Source organism: Neolamprologus brichardi, chromosome 22 (genome assembly GCF_056152115.1).
Source record: "Neolamprologus brichardi isolate AB-2024 chromosome 22, ASM5615211v1, whole genome shotgun sequence".
Taxonomy (NCBI): domain Eukaryota; kingdom Metazoa; phylum Chordata; class Actinopteri; order Cichliformes; family Cichlidae; genus Neolamprologus; species Neolamprologus brichardi.
Window position 1 is genome coordinate 21,610,838 of NC_142124.1, and position 24,030 is coordinate 21,634,867.

The 24,030-nt window shown below is 41.3% G+C and overlaps 1 protein-coding gene across 3 annotated transcripts in view; it reads left to right on the forward strand.

Annotated features, from left to right (window-relative positions):
• Nucleotides 1–24,030, forward strand: part of rims3 (regulating synaptic membrane exocytosis 3) — a 44,383-nt gene that overhangs the window by 176 nt on the left and 20,177 nt on the right. The window contains exons 2-3 of one of the 3 annotated variants that reach the window (XM_006787587.3): nucleotides 64–263; nucleotides 20,606–20,935. In XM_006787587.3, coding sequence (XP_006787650.1) covers nucleotides 20,671–20,935 — 265 coding nt within the window. In that variant the 5' untranslated portion in view covers nucleotides 64–263; nucleotides 20,606–20,670. Of the gene's footprint in view, nucleotides 1–52; nucleotides 264–16,095; nucleotides 16,185–20,605; nucleotides 20,936–24,030 lie in introns of those variants that run through there. The other 2 variants (XM_035906449.2, XM_006787588.2) reach the window with 2 other exon arrangements.

Consider the following 24,030-nt stretch of genomic DNA (forward strand, 5'->3'; position numbering starts at 1 on the left):
CCTGCTTGTAATCCATCTCTCCTCTCCCTCCTTCCCACCCTCCTATCCCTTTCGCCACAGCAGCGCGTTTCTCGCCGCGCCTTGCATGCCGTGTGACCAGCATCACAGAGCCGACAAGCCGTCCTGCGAACCGCCGTCCTCACACCAGCACAGCGAAAATAAAACCCAAACGATGACATACTTACAAAAACGACAGAAGCAAACATTAATTTGACAACTTCCGACTCCCCGCACCTTGCCTTCGCCGCTCCTTGCTGTAAGTGGTAAGTGCACTGATTCCTTCTTAATTGCGCGGCTCGCGGTGCTCAGTGTCCGTGCAGGACAATGATCGCACCAATGAACTGATGATCGGAATAATACAACTGATATCTGAGAAGATGAGAGGAGCATGACACAAATATCTTAAACTCTGTTTAATCTTGCAGTGTACAGGCTATAGGCATTTTGGAGGTAGTGGACTGGATTAGATTATTTGCAGCACATCAGCTGGAAATACTTGGTTCCCTCTGTTATGCTCTCATCTTTGTTAGTAAGCAATTGCCACGATACAGCTTACAGGTTCATGTCTTCTCTTACTTTAATCTCGTTAAGTCTTTAAAGGGATTAATACGGTCATAAGAGACAGTAGATATGATTCACAGTGATGCTGTGGTGGATATAGCATTGTGGCCTAAATACTCATAGACACAATTTTCTTGCTTTCATTTTTACTAATAAAGTATTCTGATTCTGATGATTCTTAGTCTACGCTGATGTTTGCTTAAGAGATGTGGAACCAGTTGTCTCTGCTGATTTAGACATGTAGGGAGAAAGTTCAGGCATGTCATAGGTCAGCTGTGCACTTCTGGTGATCTGTGGATGGCTGCATGAGGTCAAAGGCATAAAGGTGCCTCGCTATAATTCAGTTTATGCACTGCTGCCCCTTTCTTATGGTGTTTGTTTATACTGCACGTGACAGTGAATGGAGTGGAAAGAGGGAGTGTGAGTGAAACTGAGCATATTTTAAGATGCCTGTCCCTTGCCTGTCCCTTGCCTGTGCCAAGTGCACGCTGAGGTGTGAGGTTGTATCAGATGGCTGCATGAACGTGTATGCACACAAATGAAGGGAGATGCAAACACCAGAATGGCAGCGCAGACTGTGCTCCCCACCTGTGGAAGGAAACTGAAACATGTGACTCAGGATCTTCTTTTGAATAAAAAGGGACAGTGCATATTAATGAACATATATCAATGTAAATATGCCAGAGTTAGCCAACAGGCTAAATTTACATCTGTAGCACCTGGCAGGTCAGACAAAAACAATAAATACGGAATGTAGCAAACCCTCAGACACTGTACAACAATCTAGTCCAGACAACAAATACATGAAATTACAGCACAAAATGTTATATTACAATGAAATGCAAAATATGCAACATTAAAAATAACACATATTAATATAAAACTAGTGATTGCAAATCTGATTCTTGTTTAGCCATTGTTTGAGATTAGTATACCATTCCACATCTCAGTATCTTTGCCAGAGGTAGTGAGATACCAAAGGTACTGTGCAATCCCTTCTAGTAGAGGATCTGGTTACTCTTCCACTGATATTGGATTTAAACATGATGAACTCACTCAGTGAGGGTGGAGCAAGTCCATGTAGGATCTTATAAAAAGAACAAGCAAAAGTAAACATTTAAACATTTTTAAAACTGAAGATATTATATTTCTGAAGCATGAGACAGTGATGGAAAGACTTAGGTTTTCTCTCTAACACTTCTAAGGCCTTTTAAAATAAAGAGTCTTTGGTTTCAAAGTAGCTGTACTTTGACTTTCTCTCAATCGTGTGAAGGGAATAGTATGAAGGCAGTTTGATATTTGTGACACTTGGAATTGTTAGTATTAAGCATGAGTAAGCGAGAGCGAGTAAGTGCTTTAACTGGCACTAAAGGACTGTATCTTCTCGGCCTGTTTCAAGGAGAAAGAGAATAATTATCCTCATGCTTAACTCTTAAAATGCTACCGTGACTCAGACTTGATCCTTTGAATAATCCAATGAAACGCAACTGAGTAAATAAAATCTTAAAATGACTGAAACTTGTGCTGTGGAACGCTGTGGCCCTGTACTTCCATTTAACTTGAACTCACACATTCACAGAAGCCAGTTTTCATAAATTTGCTATTCTGTACCGATTTAAGAGAGACCAAGGATCACTCATCCCATTTTATATCCTCAAAAGCTGCCATTTAGCTCACATGTCTGCTTATGAAGTATTCATGTGCGCGTGTCACAGTTTTACTCCAGATTTGGTTGGGTGTGTCTTTCCAAGCAGCTTTTGAGCTGCAGGTCTGGGATGGAACAAAAGCCTCTTATTGTAAAATATTTACTTGATGAAATATATAGCTGTGGTCAGAAGTTTACATACACAGTGATTTCCATGAACTGTTCCTTTTCCAGGGTGGATCGATGGTACAGCATGCATCTTTAATGGCTTTAAAAAAAAACACAAGGATTGGATGCACAAGTTTGATTTTATTTTCACTTTTCTCTAATCCACACATGGTCAAATTTATAAATACAGCCTGAAATTTATACATACAGCCCCACACTATACTTTGTTAAATATTTGTAAGTTAAAAATCGAACAGACTCTCATAGTAGCGATTACCAACCATGTGGCATAATTCTCTCTGGATATTTGACCTCTCTTTTTAACATAAGTTTTCTGGCATGGACCTGGATTTCAAGCATAGTCTGTAGGGTTGAGGTTAAGACTTTAGGAAGACCATTCCAGAAGTTTAATCCAGTCACAAACCAGTTTTGATGTGTGTTAAGGTTCATTGTCCTGTTGGAACGCACAGTTTTTTCCAAGCTTCGTCTAGTCGTTGATTACTATTCATTATTCCATCCACTTTGTGCAGTGTATGAATATTAACAAAACAGCCCCAAAGCACGATGCTAGCGCTACCATGCTTGACAGTTAGTACAGCCTCATCTTTATTCCTCCTAACATATCTCTTGTCATTGTGGCCAGAAACACCAATCTTTCTCTTTTCTGACCATAAAATGATGAGTACCCTCTCAGTCAGCGTTGTTAATCTTGCTTCACTGTGGACAGTGATGCTGGCATTCCAACAGTTTTCAGTTCATGGCAGGCTCTAGTCTTGGTGGTTTCTGGGTTGTTCCTTAACATCCCAACCAATTTCCTCACATCTGAGGGTGACAGTTTGAGTCTTTTTCCAGACCTGGGCGAAGTGGAGACGCGTCCGAATAACTTTGACACACCATTATTCAAACTGATGATCTTGGAGTAATTCTTGTAGAACATCCAGCACAATTTAATGAACGATTTAGAGTAAGTTTATGTATATGTTTGAGCCTGTATGCAAACTTCTGTTTGAATACGTCCGTTTGTATACTGTATGGATTTGAGAAAATCCAAAATAAGCCAGTAAGTCAGTAAACATGTCTGCTGTACAATCATTTCACCGTGGACAAAGAAAAGTTGAAAGTTGAAATGAATAAAAGCCTCAAATTACCATCATATTATGTAAAGTTGTGACCACAATTGTATGATTGTGCATAGTCTTAGTGGTGGGGAGAGTAGCATCACATATTATCAGATGAGCTGCTCCAAAGGCCAGCCTGACTTTTGTGCACTATATCATCTTCCATCAAAGAGCCTCTGCTCACATGCACACACACACACAATACTAAAAACCAATAGCTGGAAAGGGCAAAGGCAAAGTGCAGTGCAACACACACACACTCATAAATGCACTGACACATCTGATCACACTTCAGATCTGTAGTTGCCTGCTGCTGGTTCTGGTGCTCTTTGAAATGAAAATCAAATGAAAACAACCAAGAGGCAGAGCTAGACACTTATCATAGCAATGAACAGGCTCCGGTGTGCGTGTCTGGGTGCTTATTTATATGTGTGTTATTGTTGCACCGTATGTCGCTGCGTGCACTCGTGGACAGCCATCTGTGGGGCACAATTCACTAGCCAACTGGTATGTGTCATCAATGGCGGTGGTTGTGATTGGCTGACGATTATTGTTTGGCTTGATTCGAGCCTCACCTCCCACTCCAAACTGGACTTACCACTGAGACACTAAGGGGTTATATAAGATTATTTTGCATGCTTGGACTGAACCTTGCCCAGAAGAGGTCAGCCCATATGGATGTGATGGGGGTTTTTGACCTATATTTTTGAAGTTTACATTTTTCATGACACAGTGAGGGAATTGTCCAGGTTGAAAGACCAGTAATTAAAAAAAAAAAATGAAAAAACAAAACAAAATAGTGTTTATGGTGCCCCTCTGAAAACCCTTGCCAAATCAAAGATGGGGATCCATCTAGTGTGGCTAATGTTTCTAAAAAGGAAACAACTGAAAGAAGCTAATGTAGGCTGCCGTTGTTTCTAATTAGTTGTCGATAGATTTTCCTCATCTTCAATCTGGGATTTTAAGAGAACCATAGTGCTTTTTAGACACAAAATTTTTTATTATCCTGTTAAATTAACACTGTTAATTATGAGCCAGATAAAGTTTGGTGTCTAGCTTCCACATTAAGGTTATTTGTAATGTTGTTTCATTAATTTGCCATAGCCAGTAGCCACTACCATAGTGATAACTTAAGAGACAGCTAATGTGGCTGACTGATAATTACCTAATTTCTAAATGACTAACATTAACATGTGCAGTGACAGGGTTAACTATGATGATAACCTTTGCTGACCTCACGAGGAATCCTAATAGAATGCTGTTCAGTGTAATAAACTACTGATCATGCTTTTAGCTGCTAGTGACGTTGGGGGTGGGGTGGGGGTGTTCTGGCCTATGTGCAGTGATGTTATGTGCAGTTGTGTGTCAGTTAGAGGAGCGAAGATGGCAGTGTCGGTAGCAGTACTGTTGCAAATGAGTATCTAATCCAACACTAACTTTTACTATCCATTAGTGTCTGTGTATTCATTTTTTGGCCCAATTATCCATCCATCCATCCAACTACCTGCTATCCGCTATTTATCAAGCACTGGGTTGTGCAGCTGCAGCCCAGTGAAGCCCAGATCTCTCTCTCCTCAGCCACACTCCTTCAGGTTAGCCAATGGAGCATTCCTAGGCCAGCTGAGAGATATAATCTCTCCAGCAATTTCTCCACATAATCTCCTGAGTCTAACCCAGGGCCTTCTTTTGGTGGTATATACTTAAAACACCTCACTCTAGAAGTGCTTAGGAGCATCCTAGTCAGGTGCCCAAACCACCTCAACTAGCTTCTTTCAGTGTGTAGAAGAATCGGCTCTGCTGTGAGCAGCGATATCCCACTTGCACTATTAACACTGTGTGGGCAGAGCATTGCTTCCGCCTCCCGAGTTGTGTGATGATTTGACAGAATCGCTTCAAGGCCAACTGACAGTCTGGCTCTATGGCCAAACTTCTCCCATACCTGACTTTTTGCTTTAGCTACTACCAGAGCTGCACTTTGATTGGCCTGCTGGCATCTGGCAGCTGTCTTTGGAGTTCTGTTAGGGTAACCAACCTTGATAGGACCCTTTATTCCGTTTAATGGCTCTTGTCACCTCTGATGGCCAGCTCTGTGTAGCTTCCTGAGCCATTGAACGTGGTCCATTCAGATTCAGTGTCCCCAGCCTCCCTCGGAATGCTGTCAAAGCTGAATGTGGGAATTGAAGGTCTTACAGACTGGGGCCTTATGCTTATGAGTGTGCAGAACTGTCCAGCATCCTCCTTCCTGGTCAGTTGGTGATCAGTTGACAGCTCAGCTCCTCTTCTCACCCAAGACATGGAGCGGCAGATCAAATAAAATGATTACAAAATCGACCATCAACCTGCAACCTAGGGTGCCCTGGTGCCGTGTGCACTTATTAGAGTTCGGCCTCTCTTTAGGACGCTAGCTCCAGAGCCCAAGCCATGAATTGAGGTGAGCTTGACTGTATCTAGCCAGTATCTCTCAACCTCACACTGACTCAGGTTCTTTCCCCACCAAAGTGGTGATGTTCTGTGTCACGAGCTAGTTTCAGCACTGCTGCTTGACACACATTTAGAAGAAAAAGAAGAAGAACCCCAACTGTGATAAACCTTAGAAGAAACCTAGGATTGTAATTTTATAATAATAAAACATAATAATTGATTGCATGTTATGTTGTAAAAACACAGTATGGATTCAGCTGCAGATAAAAATAAATCCCTGAAATATAATAATAGTCAATATTATTATTATTAAGAAATCATTTATATCAGCAAAACAAGCAAAACATTTAGGTCTAGCTAAAAAAAAAAAAAGAAGGGGTGCAACGATACACAAAATTCACGGTTGGGTTGGGTTCAGATACTTTGGTGTCACGGTTCGATATTTTTTCGATACAAAAAAATGTTCATGCCTTTTTAATTTGTCATTTATTAAAATTATAAATATATATTTTAACTCAAAAGTACAGTTTTTAAATTTAATGTTGCTGAAACAACAAAATAATAAAAGAAATTAAATCTATCTGATCGAGAAATCACTCATCTTTGGAAAAGAGAGTTTATTACAGAGAAATGGCTCTTTCCAAAATAAAAGCTATACTATACGCTTCTTCTGGGATATATTCTCAGCAGCATATTAAACATATCAGGTCCCCATAAGGAGAATCATGTGCTAACGGCTGTCTAATGGCTCGGGTAAAGTTTGTAGCATGCGTGCTTGTTGTTTTTGTCTGCTTCCACTTGTCTTTGTCACCACCTTGTCATATTCGTTGTGTCCCCACTAGTGCTGTCAGCGTTACTCTCCGTTAACGAGTTACCGCGGATCGCCCCGTGTGTGGGTCTGGACGGCGTCAACACGTTAACGAGCTAACTGCGCTAACGCACTAGTTCCCACCAATTGAGCATTGCGTGGCACATCCGACATACTGTTTTACTTTTGTCCATGACGCGCTTACCATCAGGGTCATACTTCACATGAAAACCAAGATAGTTCCAAACGCCAGATCTGAATGAGAGTGGGGGAGGTTCAATTTTGGGTAGCGTTGAGGAGGTTGCCATGTTGCAACGAGCTTAGCTTCTGTCTTGCTAGCTTGTGCTGTGTTCAGTGGATCTGCATTCGACAGTGCAGCCTAGGCGGAGTAGTCGAACGCAGATCCACTGAGCGCTCAACACAGACAGCATCGTCAGAAGAAAAGTTGATAAAATAAATAAAAAAAATTGTATTGTTCGATACATATGCATATGAAAGCACTGTATCGAATGGTTCAATACCGATGCGAGTATTTTTGCACCCCTAATATATATATATATATATATATATATGACATATAAGTAAGATGAACATGTAACTCTTATCCTGTCTTCCTGGAGGATCTGTATGCATTCCATTGCACACATCCCTTTAAAATGTTTAGCTGTAAATAAGACAGAAAGCTGTGCTTTGGTTAAACCTAGCTATCTCTCTACAGACCTACTGCAGCCCCCGAAAACCTCACAACACAAGCCCTTGCATTCTAAGTTGGAACTTGGTGATTTGACATGTTGAGCTGGGTGAGATCCTATGTGATACTCCGCCCCAGGCAGACTACAAGTGTCCCAGGTGGGATGAGACAGAGGGGCGTGGGGGCTGAGGGATAGTGAGAAAGATGTCACTGGCCACATTAGTCACCAGCAAAAGCAGGCCATGAGTCAGGAAAGCTCGCCGTCTCATCCATCACGTCCCTCTTAACCCACTTTCCTTTCAGCCCAGCCGTTCAGACTTTTATTTTTCTATTTTCTGCTGGCTCTCCATCCCCCTGCTGACTGAGTAACTCTGCATCCTTCTTTTGATGGTGATGAAAAGAGAAAGAGAGTGCAACGAGAATAGTCCAGTGCTGGACAGATTGCAGGTTGCAGTGAGAGATGAAAGCGGAAAGTGATTTAGGGTCAACCTTTGTAGTGGAACAAGGGAAACGGCGAGGAAATTCACTGTCTTCTACCAAACAGCTTTTACGATAAACATAATGATTAAAAGAAGTTTATTTCGCTCGTATCACTACAGGCAGATAAAGAAGACAGCGCAGTGATAAAGTGTGTCTCATTTTCACACCAGATTTCCCATGGTGATGCGTAGAGAGAAACCCTGTGAGCTAGTGAGGCTTCTGTGGGGCATGCGATGATGATATGAGCCTTATCCAAAAAGCTGTGGGCTCAAATCCAGGACAAGGTGTTTAATTCAATGAAAGTCCAATGTTTCTAGCTCAACTATAGAGAAATAGGTTTGGAAAAGTGGGGATGAGTGAGTGAATATTTAATATATTTTAATACCAACCTGTGCTGTTTTTTTTTTGATATTTTGAACATTTAGAAGGTTGGTAGAGCTGATAAGCTGCAGCTGCTGCTTGTTAGTTTGATTAGTGAGATGTATCCATTATGCACTGTAACCCCCCCCCCCCCCCCCCCCAAAAAAAAAAAAAAAAAAGAAAAACCCCCCCCAAAAAACTGGATGTCCATGAGGAAGCAACTTATATACTTAAGGGCTATACACTGAAGTGGGCTATACCTTAAAGTTTATCGTATACCATTTAGAGCCTGTTTTTTTGCTCTAAAAGGGTCACTTTGCTACAAAACAAACATTAGACTTTATTAAAGAAGATTTTAATCTAAGAGCTCACCAGGAAAATGTTTGCTGAAGTCCTGAATTCATAAAGTAGCATAATTTTCTCACAACCTTCCATGCAATTGAACCTCTCTTGTCAACCAGTGGAGTCGCCCCCTGCTGGCCATTGTATATAGATTGGCCATCTATATTAAGCAATTTGTTTATTTGAGGTAGAGAAAAAGCTAAATTTCCATTTCGTTTAATACCTAACATTAGCTTTTTTTGTGCTTTTTCTGTATTACCATCAATTTGTTTTTAATCACAAATATTTCTTTTTTTTACAATTAAAAACAAAATTTAAAGAGATGTTGGTCACTGGCTGACATTTGCCTGATGGTAGTAGGACACAGTGTCATCTATCTGTTTGCTTACTGCGCCATCATAAGTTACAGATGTGCACTTTTTAATGCCACATTTCATTGTTAACAACCTCCGACAGGCTAATTTGAGCTGTAATTGTAACTGTGATTAGGGAAAATGCAAAGCTTTGCTTCCCTGCCGCAGCTGATTCAACACAATTTCAGCAGTTTGTGCGAAAACGTGGTGTGACGAATCGAATTTATGTCTGCTGTCACAAGGTGATGTAGAGGGAGTGACTTGGTGACTCACCTCATTAAAGATTTTATTGGATAAAAATTTGATTGGGCCAACGGGAGAGGGAAAGCGAAAAGCTCCTTATGAATCCCTTTTTCTGTTCATTTCATGGCTGTTAGTGTTTGATTCAGATTTGTGTCTGTGTGCATCAGGCATAATATTGCTCTGCAAAGTCTGAAATGGAAATTTGTGAATATTGAGTGGTGCTCTCACTTATTGGTCAGCATGCCTTCTGATACTTTGTACTTTTTCAAGTCGAAGTAAGACTGAAGAAATCGGATCTGAGTGTGTGAGCTGAGTGGTTCACAGAAGATTTGGATATTAGCTCAAGACCAGCAGCCAATACATCAGTGTCAACACCCTCTGTCATTCAATACTTTGGTTCTGTCTTTTGCCCCACTCTGGCACATACATTCAGCACAGCATATGTGTGTTTGCACTATGCTGCGTTTCTCTGTGTGCGATTACGTGTGTGATCCATTTGGCTCCCAGTCTTCCCACAGCTTGGCAGTCTTACGCTCTCCTCTGTGTGTAGCTGTATAACCGGCCTTCTGTTTCCTCGCCTTCACAGACCCCTTATGATCACAGAGATACAGTACTCCCCTAACCCACACACACACGGCATAAGGTCTGGTATAATACAATGGCAGCAGGCGCTGGGGTTCACACGTACAATATCATAACCTGGGAAGTTTCCATAGTGGCCCCAAGACGAAGTGCTTTAATGGTGCTGCCTTGCCCTTGTGTACTAAATTTCGTTCATATTTCTTTTCATTCTTCATTACTTACCAGGATGTACAAAAGAAAGTGTATGATCAGGATATGGATGATCAGATGGATGATCAACCTGCTGTTCAGACCTTCTGTTTGCCAGGGCAGCCAGTCAGAAGAAATCTGGCTTAAAGGGAGAGGATCTAAAATGGATTATTTCAGATATTGCAAGAATGGCATTGCTGCACCAACACCCAATCTATGGTAAATGAGGATTATTTTGAATGGTGATTCATGCTAAGCCACTCTTATTAGAGTCTAAGAATACAAATGTGATGGTGGAAAGAAGAAGAATAGGTTTGTACCTATTTTAGATTTGCATGTGTTTAAAACTCTGTCACAATGAATGACCGGACTCAGGCGCAGAACTCTGTTGATGTTGCAAAAAATAACAGTTTATTTACACAATCACCAGGTGCCATATACAAAGTGTGAGTGGAAAGGTGGTGGTGGTGGTGGTGGTGGTGGGGTGGGGTGGGGGGGGGGCACACTCTTCTTCGGCCACACACACCACTCAGCAAAGACATGCCTGGGGAGACACAGGGAACCATGACAGTACCCCCCGAACTTAAATGGGAGCCTGCTGGTGACCCATCATTCTTGTCAGGATGCAGGGGTGGAACTCTCAAAGCTTGGTTTTGTCCAGAACCACTGACCGCAAAATCCAGGAGTGTTCTTCAGGACCATCGCCCTTCCAGTCCACCAGATATTTTATAAAGAAGACAGAGGCATGCCAGTGGCCTGGTCCCTGTGCTTCTTGGAACGATGACTCGATTTCCCATGCAATGGTCCCAATGGTGTAGGTAGGTTGCAGGATGGGTGCAGTGTCAGTTGGGTCCTCAGAGAAGGACCCAACCAGACGAGCTGGGATAGACCGTCCGGTTTCACATAATGAGAACCTAGGCCTATAGGTAATAGAAAAATGGAAACCGGTGAAAAACAGGGTCCACCTGGCTTGCCGGGTGTTTAACAGTTTGGCAGACTGTAGGTACACTAGCTTTTTGTGATCCGTCCATGAGATGAAGGTTGGACCGTGCCCTTGAGCCAGGTCTCCATTCCTCCGGGGCAAATTTTATTGCCAGCAATGCTGATCTCCCACGTCATTGTTGTGTTCTACAGGGGACAAAGAGTGAGAGAAAAAGGCACATGGACGGTGCTTACTCCATCCTTTTGTAAGGAGAGCATGGCATCCACCCCCAAGTTGGAAGTGTCTACTTCAACCTTGAATTGGAGACCCAGATCCAGTTGGGAGCTGAGGCGAAGTGCTCCTTGAGAAGTGTGACGACAGCTTGGGCATCCTGATCCCACTGGAAAGAAATCTTAGGAGAGGTTACGTGGGTTAGAGGAAAAGCAATTTTATTAAAGTCACGAAAATAATCTACGATAAAAGTTAAAGAAACCGAGAAAACGTTGGAGCTGCCTGTTATCTGTGGGCTCGGGCCAATTCAGCAACAGCTTGAACCTTGACGGAGTCCGGTTTCAGGTTCCCCTCCTCAATGATATACCCCAGGAAAGGAACAGTCTCAACATGGAATTTGCACTTCTCCCCCTTAATGAACAGTTTATTCTCAAGTAGCTGCTGGAGAACTTGCCTAACATGGTCCTTGTATGGTTCTTGTACAAAGACACTCACGCTCACAGTCACAACTCCAGGGGTGGAAACGGGGACGGGTCCAGGAAGATCTATAGACTAGAAAACACGATTGGAAGCCAGGAAAAACAATGAGAATACACAAGAAAGAGCTGGGGCTACACCGACAAGTGTCGTAACGATCCAGCGATGAGAAACACTGAGCCATCACCTTAAGTAGTAGCTGGAGTGTCTGGAGAACAAGAAGCAGGTGCGTGATTATTTGCTGGTGCGTGGGCCAGAGGCGGGAACCCACAATGAGTTCCACCCTGGCAGAGGAGAGCAAGAGAGAGAGATTACAACAACAACATCCCGAGGAGACACAGGGAAAAATGACAAACTCAGATTCTGTTTTTTTTGGGTTTTTTTTTTAAATCAGTTGGCATGTTGTTCCTTTTGTTCCTTTAGCCTCGCCTCTGCTAGTGTGCCCCAGGGTGGCTGTGGCTACAATGTAGCTTGCCATCACCAGTGTATGAATGTGTGTGTGACAGGCCATTTACCATTTAATATTACTTTCTACACCAGGATCCTTTTCCACGTAGCTGACGGCTGGTAACTGTGCAGGGGCGGATCTAGTTTAGTTTTAAGTTTAGCCAAGGGAGCAGGTAGGGCATTAACAGGGAAAAGGGGGCACAAAGACATACTTTTCTTTCTTATTCTCATTTAAAATGTCTAGCTTGTATTAAATAATTATCTGAATCTTACACCCAAAGTTTTAATTTGATGTAAAATGAAAAGTCCATTACTGTATATAGTAACTATTAAGTCTAATATACCCTAGTAAGCTATAGTACTTTTTCCTTTGGGAAGGCACCATCTGTGCAGTCTGCAATTCTGTTGAAGAAAGATGTTGAATCTATTTAATATTTCTTGAAAAATAATTTATTTCTGTGCATTTTTTTTCACACTGCATCAAATTAAGGTTGATTACGTCGATTAAGCATCATGAGGTGGAGCGTGAGGGGTGGTTCCCTATTTTTTTTGGTTTCTGGGAGTTGGAACCCTATTAGTTAGGTTGCTTAATATTTACGCTAATTACTCTTTAAAATACCGGAATAGGGAGGATGGTGCAGGTTTAAGTTTATTAGACTGATCAGTATTGCTGAATTATGAAATATTTTGGGTGCAGTGTATTTTTTGCATACAGGTATAACAGAATAGCTTTAGTGTTGTTGTTTTTTTAAAACTTGAGTATGAACTACAAAATGCAGCAAGATATTAAAAAACTGTTTTATTGATTAAAAAAACACTATATTGGATTCATATCGGTATTGGCAGATATCCAAATTTATGATATCGGTATCGGTATCAGACATAAAAAAGTGGTATCATGCCATCTCTAAAATGAACCAAAAAGTGCTGTGAGCCAGGACAGCTGTTATCAACTTCAGTAATACACAAGCTCTTGATGGTTAACATCTGGTTGTCATAGTGTAAGTTGTATATTGTGTGCTTCTAAATGCCTGATGTCATCTGACTGATATCAAATGAACAACACTGTCTTAATTAATACACTCCCCCATATTAATTTAGTTGTGATCTAGCTCACTTTACCCTTCACTGTCCCATGTGGGAAAATTCAGCTTGCCATAGCCAAAGGCTTTTGGCAAAGATGCATGAAAATAGATATGTCTCTTAGAAAATAATATAAGCTAACTAAAAACAGTAATAACTATCAGCAGAGGGAGTAAATAGTAACAGCATTAGCAGATGAGAAAAGACAAGTTAAAATAGGTAAGATTGTTTATCGGGGTCAGTTTACATTGAGGGGTGAGTCACCTGATGACACACTCACACCTACTGTATAGTAAATCTTTAATATCTACACTGCTGCTAAATTGCCAATTAATTAAGTGCACGGCCAGTGTAGTTTGCATAGTAGAGAGCAACTTTTAAGAGACCATTAATGGATTGCTCAGCCATATCTAATTACAAGGTTGTGGCATTTTACGAGAGGAAGAGAAAAGAGAAGTTTTCTCTGGGCTTTCTTTCAGCAGCTGAATTATGCTGCCTATAAACAGTCCAGTTTTGTTTTTGGTTCTTTACATGGTTTTCTGGAAGTTGGTATTAGTTTAAACCTGGAAGACTCAAAACATAAAGTGTATCTGTCATTCGTCCTATTGTGTCTTTGATCCTATTTTCCTCCTCTCAGCCCCAACTGGTTACACCTCCATGTGCCTGGTTCGGCCCAAGGTTTCTTCCTGTTAAAAAGGAGTTTTTTCCTTCACACTGTCACCAACTACTCGCTCATTAGGGGTCATTTGATTGTTGGGATTTCCTTTGTATTACTATAGGGTCTCTTAATTACAATATAAAGCGCCCCGAGGTGACTGTTGTTGTGATCTATATAAGTAAAACTGAATTGAATTGAACTCAGTTGAATATATAAATGCTCTCCTTGTTTTTTTATGGGCCTTTCTGACCATTTAACTACCAAAATAAGCTGTTAACTATGAAACACGTGAACATTGGTAAACATGCTTTGTGTTGTTGCTGAAAGCTAAATGAGAGGACCATCAAATTCATATTTTAATGGATGCTTCTCTAATCTGTGTTTAAAACATGTGAAGGCACAGGGCAGAAAAAGACTTTGCACAAAAGCCTAAAAATAGGTAAAGATCAAAACAGTGAATTGGTTTGGACATGCTAACTTTAAGTCATATTTAACCTTAGGAGAGTGAAAGAGGTTTTTTTTTTCTCAAAAAAATACAGTTGAAAACCTACTTATTCCCGTTTGCTTTCAGTTCCAGTTGAGAAGGGTACCCTGGCTTTGACTATGCAGTCTTATTCACTTTATTTTACCGGATGAGTTGTACGGTATATTTATTGTTAATTTAGTAACTGTTATGTCTAGTGTATGTTTTGTATAACATGTACAGCACTTTGATCAATTCAGGTTGTTAAAATGTACTATAGATATAAACTTTTACTTGACTCGACCTGATTCACTTTAATAAGTGAAAGCTAGGGGTTCTGTGGGATGGAGACGGGTTATGTGGAGGGTGAGCTCAGAGCCACCAGAATGGGTGGAGAGGGTGGTTTGCTGACAGGAGGGGAAATAAATGAGCTTTCAGATGAGAAGTTAGAGAGCACAGAGACATATGGCGAGGGAGCTGTCTGACACAGAGATGAGGATGGATGGGCTCTGAGTCTGCCTGTAGGTTGAGGAAAACGCTGTATGGGGACAGGTGCATAGTGACATATTGAGCGGTGACATTATATCTTAGATTTTAGAAGTAGACAGACTGAAAGAATGTTAGGTGGTGTAACCATGTCACTGCAGTATACAAACAAACAAAATCATTACTCATTATTTAAATGTATTATATTTTGTTTGGCTTGATACATCATGGCACACTGTAAGGGAAAAAAATCATGCTGATAATACAGGGTGGGCCATTTATATGGATACACCGTAATAACATGGGAATGGTTGGTGATATTAAAGTCCTGTTTGTGGCACATTAGTATATGTGAGGGGGCAAACTCCTCAAGATGGGTGGTGACCATGGTGGCCATTTAGAAGTCGGCCATCTTGGATACAACTTTTGTTTTTTCAATAGGAAGAGGGCCATGTGACTCATCAAACTTATTGGTAATGTCACAAGAAAAACAATGGTGTGCACCGAACTGGGTCACTTTCGTATGTGGTGCTGAATCCGATACATATCTGATGTTTTAGAAGCGACTGCTGTTTGAACGGTCGTGTCGCATTAAATCCGTCTTTTACGTCACTGACACAAGACACACGCCAATTATCATTGCCGGAGAAGCGCCCGAGAAGACATCGCGAACGCCTCCTGGCCATCCAGTGTAGATGTTAGTGAAACTGTTTGGAAGGCAACGTTGGAGAAACGTGAACATTTTATTTGTACTGTATAATCTGCAGATTCTGACAGAAATCTGCAACTATCCTTTGAAGCACCGCTCCTTTCTAAAACAGCAATAAGGATAATTATTAGGCCATATGTAAATAACAAAATGACTTTATAACTTAAAGCACTATTGGGAAACGTCAAGTCCGAAACAAATCTTTATATTAACGGCCATCAGTCAAACAATACTGTTTAGTCTGGGTCTAAACAGAGTGCGTTTGTGCCGTCTTCTTTTGCGCACCCGGGCGGCTTTGAGGGTTCACACTACAGCGCGTTTGCTGTCACATTTTATTTGTAGTGTGAACAAGCAGACAGAAAATTGGAATTGAGCATTAAGACCTGCAGTGTGAAGCCTTAGTGACTTTAAAGCTCATCATTATGTCTCCTTTGTTTAACAAAACAAAATGTAAAAACCCAAAATGTGTGGCTGTTTAGGAGGTTAAGTTTTTTTTTGATACTTAGGAAATGAGCAAAGAATGAGGGATGTGTGGTATGCGACAAAGATTTGACAGTTGAAACAAACTGTGGGGGTAGCAGTTACGTGGTATCCCAAACCATTTGACTTGGTTGCCAGGAAACCACTGGAGACAACCAGAACTGCTGGTAGGCAGATTTACTATATATGGACTGAGACAGGTATGCTGTTTCTGCAGTCTTTTTGCAACGCTGGGCTAAGACAACGTCTCACGGCTCTATATTTAAGGTACAGTGTAAGGAAGTGGAGGAGTGCTTAAGACATTGATTCTGAACCATAGCTGTATATAAAAGATGGATTTAGCCACAGTGACGCCACCCACTGGAAGTCCATTTCTGAAGCCTTAAAACGAAGACAGTATTTTGTCTTGTGGGTTTTTGTTGTTGTTTTATTTTAAACCAGAGGGATGAATCTGAATGACATGAATGTCAATCTCACATGGCTTGTTAATCACGATGTAAGCAAGCCCAAAATAATATTCTTTTTCATCTTCTATTTTACTCTCCTTAAGAGCATGATTGCCAATTCAACTGAGGTCGTTTTGACAAGCAGATTAGTTTTCCCCTTGCGGGGTACTGCAATGAAGACAGATTAAAGTCCCTTCTGAATTGGCTCCACTTTGCAGAGCTGGTTTCTATATCAAGTGTGTTTTCAAATTTTTAGTTAGCACCAAATAACAACTACAGTTGCCTCAAGATGCTTTAAATTTTAAAGACCCTGCAAAAATACAGAGAAAAAAGCGAAAACCCCAACAACCAGATGACCCCCTATGAGTAAGCATTATGGTGACAGTGGGAAGGAAAAACTCCCTTTTAACAGGAAGAAACCTCCAGCAGAACCAGACTCAGGGAGGCACAGTCACCTGTTATGACTGGTTGGGGGTGAGGGGAGGAAGACAGGACAAAAGACACGTGGTGGAAGAGAGTCCGAGATTATTAATAACTAATGAATGAAAATAAGTAATAATGAATTGTAACTGATTGTATGTGCAGCCTGTTTCTAACTCTTTCTTTGTGAAAAAGAAACAAACATACTTGCTTTTGTTAGCTTCTAATGCAATACATTGATGTAGTAAATTAACATATATGAAGCACACATTCAGTTTAGCTTGTGTCACATTTAAGCCTGTGATCCACACTCACTGATACTGTGGAAGATCTCATTAGAAAGAATAAGGAGGCTGGGATAGATGTCTCAGTTACTGTCAGTGTCAGTGTCATATTCTTCTCCCTCTCCTCTTTCCTTCTCTCCATTATTTCACACAGATCAGACTGCAGCTTTGTGCAGTTTCCCCCCCTTTTTTACACTGTCCATTCATTATGAAGCATCTCTCCTCCTCCCACGTTTCAGTCCCCATCCTTTCGCTTCCTTCACTTTTCTTGTGTGTCCTCTCTAAAACCACTGTTATTCTATTTATCTCTCGCAGCCTTCTCTCTATCTCTATCCTATCCTCATTTCCCCCCGCTCTATCACTGCATGTTCAAAGAGAGCCAGAAAGAGAGAGCTGGAATAGAGAAAAAGGAGAGAAGAGAAGAGAGGGGAAAAGGAGAAAGACATGAGAAGAAAATATAGGGAGTACATGTTCACCTGGATTTCTGTTTTCAAGCCCCTGCTCCTCCCCCTCCTTCTGCCTCTGTTTCCTCTCAGTAACAAATGTCAAAGCATGCAGACCCGCTGCCTCACCCTCCTCCTCCTCCTCTTCAGCTTATTATTATGACTTTCATTACAAAATACCAAAATCTGCCCTTTGCTACATCAGTTCATTGTTCCTCGAAATAATCCACTTTGCCTATTCTGGTCATTTTTTTTGCTTTGTTTTCTTCTAAAAATCAGCCAGCTACTTTGGGCTGTAAGGATTATGGTGACGGTGATGTGGCAGAAAGTGGTTGGGAGAATGATTCACGCAGACAAATGAAACGCACTGCTTTTACATGTATTCTCTTCCAAAGATGCATAAAGGGCATATTTTACCGCATGTATGTATATATTATTTATGATTTCCAGCAGTGGGGATGTTTTAATAGCAAACTCATTTTGTGCCATTTCCAGCGATCACCGACTGAGTCTCTTAGCCACACATGTGGGACGGCTGGAGAGATGGAAATTTCCATTGCTTTTTTGGCAATAATGAATAGAAGGATTGCCACAAGTTTTCCACTGACATTTAAAATCCTAAAATGATGAATTCTACTGACATTGAGGAACTCCATAGCTCTCCTATACCATCAGATTAGGCTAGCACATTGTGGCATGCTAAACATGCATGGTAAACATGGTAGGACAGGGCGATTAAAACTGCTTAAAACAGGGCAACTTCAGCTGCAGTGCGTCAAACACATTACTATGCATCACTGTGACATCACAGTGGTTGTAGTATAATTGTTTCATTTAGCATCATATGTGAGAAGACCAAAAATCCCAGACATTACTCTATTAAAAATCCAAAACCTCACCTTATACATACACTTGGACTGATCTTTCTCTTAAGATGATCTTCTCATGCACCTCTGAATTGTTATAAGCGTGCTTGCAGTTTTTGGATCACTCTGTAAAAAAACAAACAAACAAAAAAGCCCTAAAACCCCATTTGTATTTATTCCTCTGATGTGTGCTGGACCTCACTGCGTTTCACCATTGGGAAGTAAATAAAGTCACAGGGAGGCAAATTCAATTTAATTCAGTTTTGTTTATATAGCACCAATTCACAACAACAATCACCTCCAAGTGCGTTAGACTGTAAAGATGTTAGAATAACAGATGCCCTACGAGGAGGACTAGGTGACAGTGGGAAGGATGAAGAAGAGACCTCGGCACAACCAGGCTCAGTGAGGGGCAGCTGAAAGAAAGGACCAAACAGAAGCCATTGGAGAGAGAAGACAAAAGTCAATGGCATGCAATCATGGCATTTAAACATGCAGGGACTGAAAAGAGGGCAGTGGAGAAGAGGTGCTCATTGCATTATGGGAAATCTTCTGCCATGCCTAAGCCTGTGGCAGCTGATCCAACTCTAACTATTTGCTTTATCAAATATGAAAATCGTCGAAGCCTGATCTTGAAAGTAGAGATGCTGTCTGTCTCCTGACAGCTGAAGGCTCTTACTTTTCAAAACTCTAGGAAAAACAAGTAAGCCTACAGTCTGAGAGTGAAGTGCTGTGATAGGATAATACTGCTACTAATAATAATACATTTCATTTACAGGTGACTTTCACCTTTAAATAAAAACACCTGACGAGGAATTACTTACCAAAGTCACATAAAGTAGTTAAGAAACGCCATAGAATAAAAAGCTAATACATCATAACATCAAATTCAAACAGAATAGGTCATTTTTAAATAAAATATGTGTTTTATGACTGGCTTTAAAGATTGGGAGAGAATCAGTATTGTGAGTTAGGTCCGGGAGAGAGAGACCCAAAGACAAGGGGGCACTTGGCTGAAAGCTCTAAGGCTCTAAATTAATGCAGTATATTATCCTACTGTGAGGTCTTAAATTTGCAAAAGAAAGGGTGGCCAAACCGCTCTTTTCTTTCTGTTTTACATTTATTTGTGCCATTGTCATTTGAAAGAGAGCTATCTTCTAAGGTTCAATAGATGTGTCGTAGTGATGTAATTCTGACTTAACCTAGTTCTCATCTGCATTACTTTAAGTTTAGGCATCTAAACTACCTGAGTGTGATATGTGATACAAAGTTTATGAAGCAATGAGACAAGTGTTACAGAAAATGCGCAGTGATGAACAAGAAATATTTAGGACGAGTATAAAAGCACAATGTCGGCCACAGCGCAACTACATATTTAATGTGCCTCCAGGCTGTCGGTTTAGCCTCCGTATGATCGCTCTTGTGATGGGAGAGAAAAGGAGCAGAGTTAAAGAAGGTCCCAAGTCACAGATGTTTTTTGGTTTTTTTGGCTTAACACAACCGCAGGTGTAAGCAATGGCTCAATCCCATTTAATAGCTAGTGAAAAAAAGTTTTATTAGTAGAATTGTACCTCTGCCAGTACAAAAGGTGCCGTACCCATTAGTTTGAGAATACAAAGGTGATCAGAGTTTGGCGAGCGAGTACACGCGCGCACTGCCATGATTCAGCCAGCCAGTGATGACTTGGCTCTGGAGTTTATCATCTGTCGCTGTTTAAGGTCAGACAAAAAAAAAATACGATTAAAAAAAAAAATACAGGAGACAAATACCAGCTGACAGGGTCACCCCTCAACAGCAGGCCAGTCCTGACATTTGTGTGTGTGAGTGTGTGTGATGCCACAGATATAGTTTACCTCACTTGGACAGTGTGCTGCCATCTGCACTGTCCTCGCCTGCTGACCTTTGTGTTCTTTGTTTTCTCAGTTTTCAAAACTGTTGAAGATGAAAAAGACTTTTTAGAGCTTATCACTTTTTCATTGTGTCTTTTATAGTGTAAGAACTCATTTTTGCTGCCTCTGCAGTAAGTGTGTAAAACCAAACTGTGGTGGAAATTGAAACTTGGTGTCCTTCAGCCCCGGGGAGCTGCTGCTGCAGCTGTAAGACAAGCTTTTCCACGGTGTTTTATGAGACACACTGCACGTCAAGACGTCCTTTTATTTGAGCTCTTCTCCCCTATTTGTACTTTCACGATCACCTGACTCTCTGTCCTCTCTCGTCTCTTTTGTCAAGCCCCGCTCCGACTTTCCGGCCCCTTCTCCCCCCCCAGCCCATTGGCCCTCCAGTCCAACAGGACCATGATGCTCAGCAGCTCCGTGGAGGTGCCCCGCCCGGGAGGGATGAGTGGCTTGAGCGGGCTGAGCACGGCTGCCCGGAACGTGGTGCGCTCCTCCAGTATCTCGGGGGCCATGTACAGCCTGGAGAAAAGTCCTGGCAGCGGGGGCCCAGACTCTGCATCGCTGACTGGGACTAAGAAGCGGCGCTCCAGTTTGGGTGCCAAGATGGTGGCCATTGTGGGGTTGTCACAGTGGAGCAAGAGCACACAGCAGCTCAACCAGCAAGGTCAGTTTACAGTCTAAACTACTTAATCTGTCAGTCGTTCTCTCTATGTATATTCACTTTCTGATTCCACCTTTCTGACACTTTCACCAAGGCAAATTCATCTGTTTTTCCCCATTTCCCCAGCCGTCATCCTCATAGCTTCTGTTTTTTTTTCCTGTATCCTTTCCTTAGTTCTAACTTGGTCTCTCCCCATCTGTTTTATTGTGATTTTAAAAGTTTGAAGATTTTAGATTCTTTTTAAAATTGGGGTTTTGTTATTTCGAAGAGGAAGGAGGATAAATTTTATCCTCCTGAATTTTCTTTAACATGGGAAAATTTTCCTTGTTCCTTTAAATTGATTTAAATACCTTGCTGCAATTGTTAAAATGACACTAAAACTGTTATAACAGAATAATTATTATTACAGTTAACATTAGCATAATCCACTCCACTGTATCTGGGGTTATTTTGACAGCTACAGTATTTGATTGAACAAGCTTTATCTTTTAAGGTGTTAGTATTGTAGCGAGTCCTTTTTGAAAGGCTGCAGCACATTTGTGAGCATCGCCGTGTGTTGAACTCTGCAGCGGGTTTGCAGCGGCAGCAGCAAGTACGCATGGTGATTGTTTGGTAGCAGCATTATGTTCTAATGCGTCTCCTGCGGCGTATAATTACAGATCCTGTGCAGCTGCAAGAAAAGCGTTTCTCACTTTGCGCCTCAGTGGCGAACACAAACCTACTCTTTCCTGGTGGAAAATAAGAAAAACATGTCACACACTGAGACTTTGTAAAAGCTGAGAGGCATGGGCAGGAGGGGCAAGGGGAGCAGGGGATGCATCTTATTTGAGTGCAGCCAAACTTTTCCTTTTTTCTTTTTCGTTCCTCTATCTGTCAGTATGAAAGAAGCTGTTCATCTCCTCGTGTCCTCTTACACATTCTGTTTGTCATCTCAGCACATCAAACTGTAACTTTTACAGAGCAGTGTGTTCGTGTCTGCATGTTTCTTTCTTTCTTCTTGCCTAGCTGTACACCGTCTGTGTCTAATTCTGTGTAAGTGTTGAAATATATCACAAAATCTGGCTCTCTGCTGCTTTGTGCAGCAGCATGTTTTTACCGGTACTTTAAATTATATAAGCGCTTTATTTTAAACAAAAATGTCAAATATGTATTTATTGTACCTGCTCAGTTGTGCATATTTGTCAGTCAGACAAAACGGTGCAATTGAAAGATTTCACAATAGACGGCGTTGACTCATCTGCAAACACTTGCCATTTATTTTTTAAGCTGTTTTGAAACCAAAAAAGGTGTAGCACAAACCGGAGAACATTCACCTTCAAAGTAGAAGTTGTGCTATGCTCTTTGCGCCAAATTTAACACTAGTGACTCCCAGCAGCCTCCAGCAATCACTTGCTAACTGGTTGCAGAATACACACTTGTCCCTGGGTAACAGTGCTTACAAGTGGGCATTATTGACCGGTCTAAAAGCTTTTGTGAGTGGAGCATTCAATTTCACAGTGACTGCTCCAGCAATTGGTTAGAGAATGCACATTTTCTCCTCGCTATTAGTTATTGCCGTATGGCGCATGATTGGCTATGCAAGTGGGGCCTAACTCTAGCCCTAGATATCTTATAGCCTTTTTCCACTAGTACCAGCGTGGGTCGATGCTGTTTTTAGGGCTTTCCATTAAGTGGTAGTACCTGGTACCAGGTACTTTTTTAGTACCTACTCGGCCAGGGTTCCAAGCGATCTGAGGTGAAAATGTGACATCAACAGACTGCATGCCACTGATTGGCTAGTCAATGACTTCAGTTAATGAGTCATGAGCCCCATGAGTCCCTTTACGAAAATACATTCCAACAATATGGGAAATGGCTACACAAAAAGCAGCACAGTGGTTTCCGAGTCTGACAAAAAGCCATACAACGAGCAGCAGGTATACCATTGTCTCAACATCCTCCATTGTTGTGGTGTTGGTGTCGCATATAAATGATGTCACAGGACTTTTGCGTTGCTACAACGACCCCATGCACATTTTGTGATAGTTGATGGTATATTGCCAAGTTGAGCTAGTGGCTATTAATTGACACTGTGATACTCTGTGGGATGCTAAGTTTGGACCTTAAAGCATATTATTTTTCATAGAATTGTGATTTATTCTTAGAACTCCACTGAGTAATTGGCCAGCGGCTGGCATATGACAGTTTTGTGCCCTAACCAGAGACCAGCTCTTCAGCCTAATGAAAGTCCGATTACGAACTGGTCTGCTCCATGCATGGGCAACACATGCACAGCGGCGCAGTCACATAGCTGTATGCATGCTCACATTCATACGCTAGCATGCAGTTAGCGTGGTAGCTCATGAACATGAAGCAACATGAAAATGTTCAGAAAAACAGAACTATTCAGACACTTAAATCACCTTCAGCCTGAACATGGACACTTTAAAGAGGCTTACAAAAGCAATGTGGCTGTCCAGAGCTCAGAGCCAGCCAGAGGCCAGCTGCCCTGGTAAGAGCAAGAGGATCAAAGCAGTTATGGGGATAATTACGAAGTGCAAGTGTCTGGTGAATTTAGAAACATACTGGGAAATGATGTAAGTACTTGAAATTTGTTTTGTTACATAACTCTGTCGGGCCTGGTTTTGTTTGGTAAAGTGAAAAATGTCAGGTTTGTCCGTGTAATTATTTGTGCTGCTTCTCAGTAGCAGACCACTTTATTTTGGAGCTATTTAACTGAGAGAAGCAAATTCTGTAACTGACTCCAGTTTAGGGGGGAAATTGTAACATTTAAAGAAAGTATGCCGGTTTGAGGCACATCTGTATCAACTCTTCAGACACAGCAGCTACATTCATCTTTTATGTACAGATTCTTTATTGAACTCATTTGGCATGTCCCGTAAGTTATAATTTGACATTATATTTATTTAAGTAAAACATTTGGGTCAATGTTTAAACACTGTATAGCAGCCGAAGTATAAATTTTCTGGCTATAGCGCATCTTGATATGTGTAGGACTGCATGTTTGTCAAACAAGGTCATTTGATTCACTTATTAATTGACTTTTATTTGTACCGCAAATGTAACAAAGCCAGGCAATTTAGCTTTTCTTTCTGTCT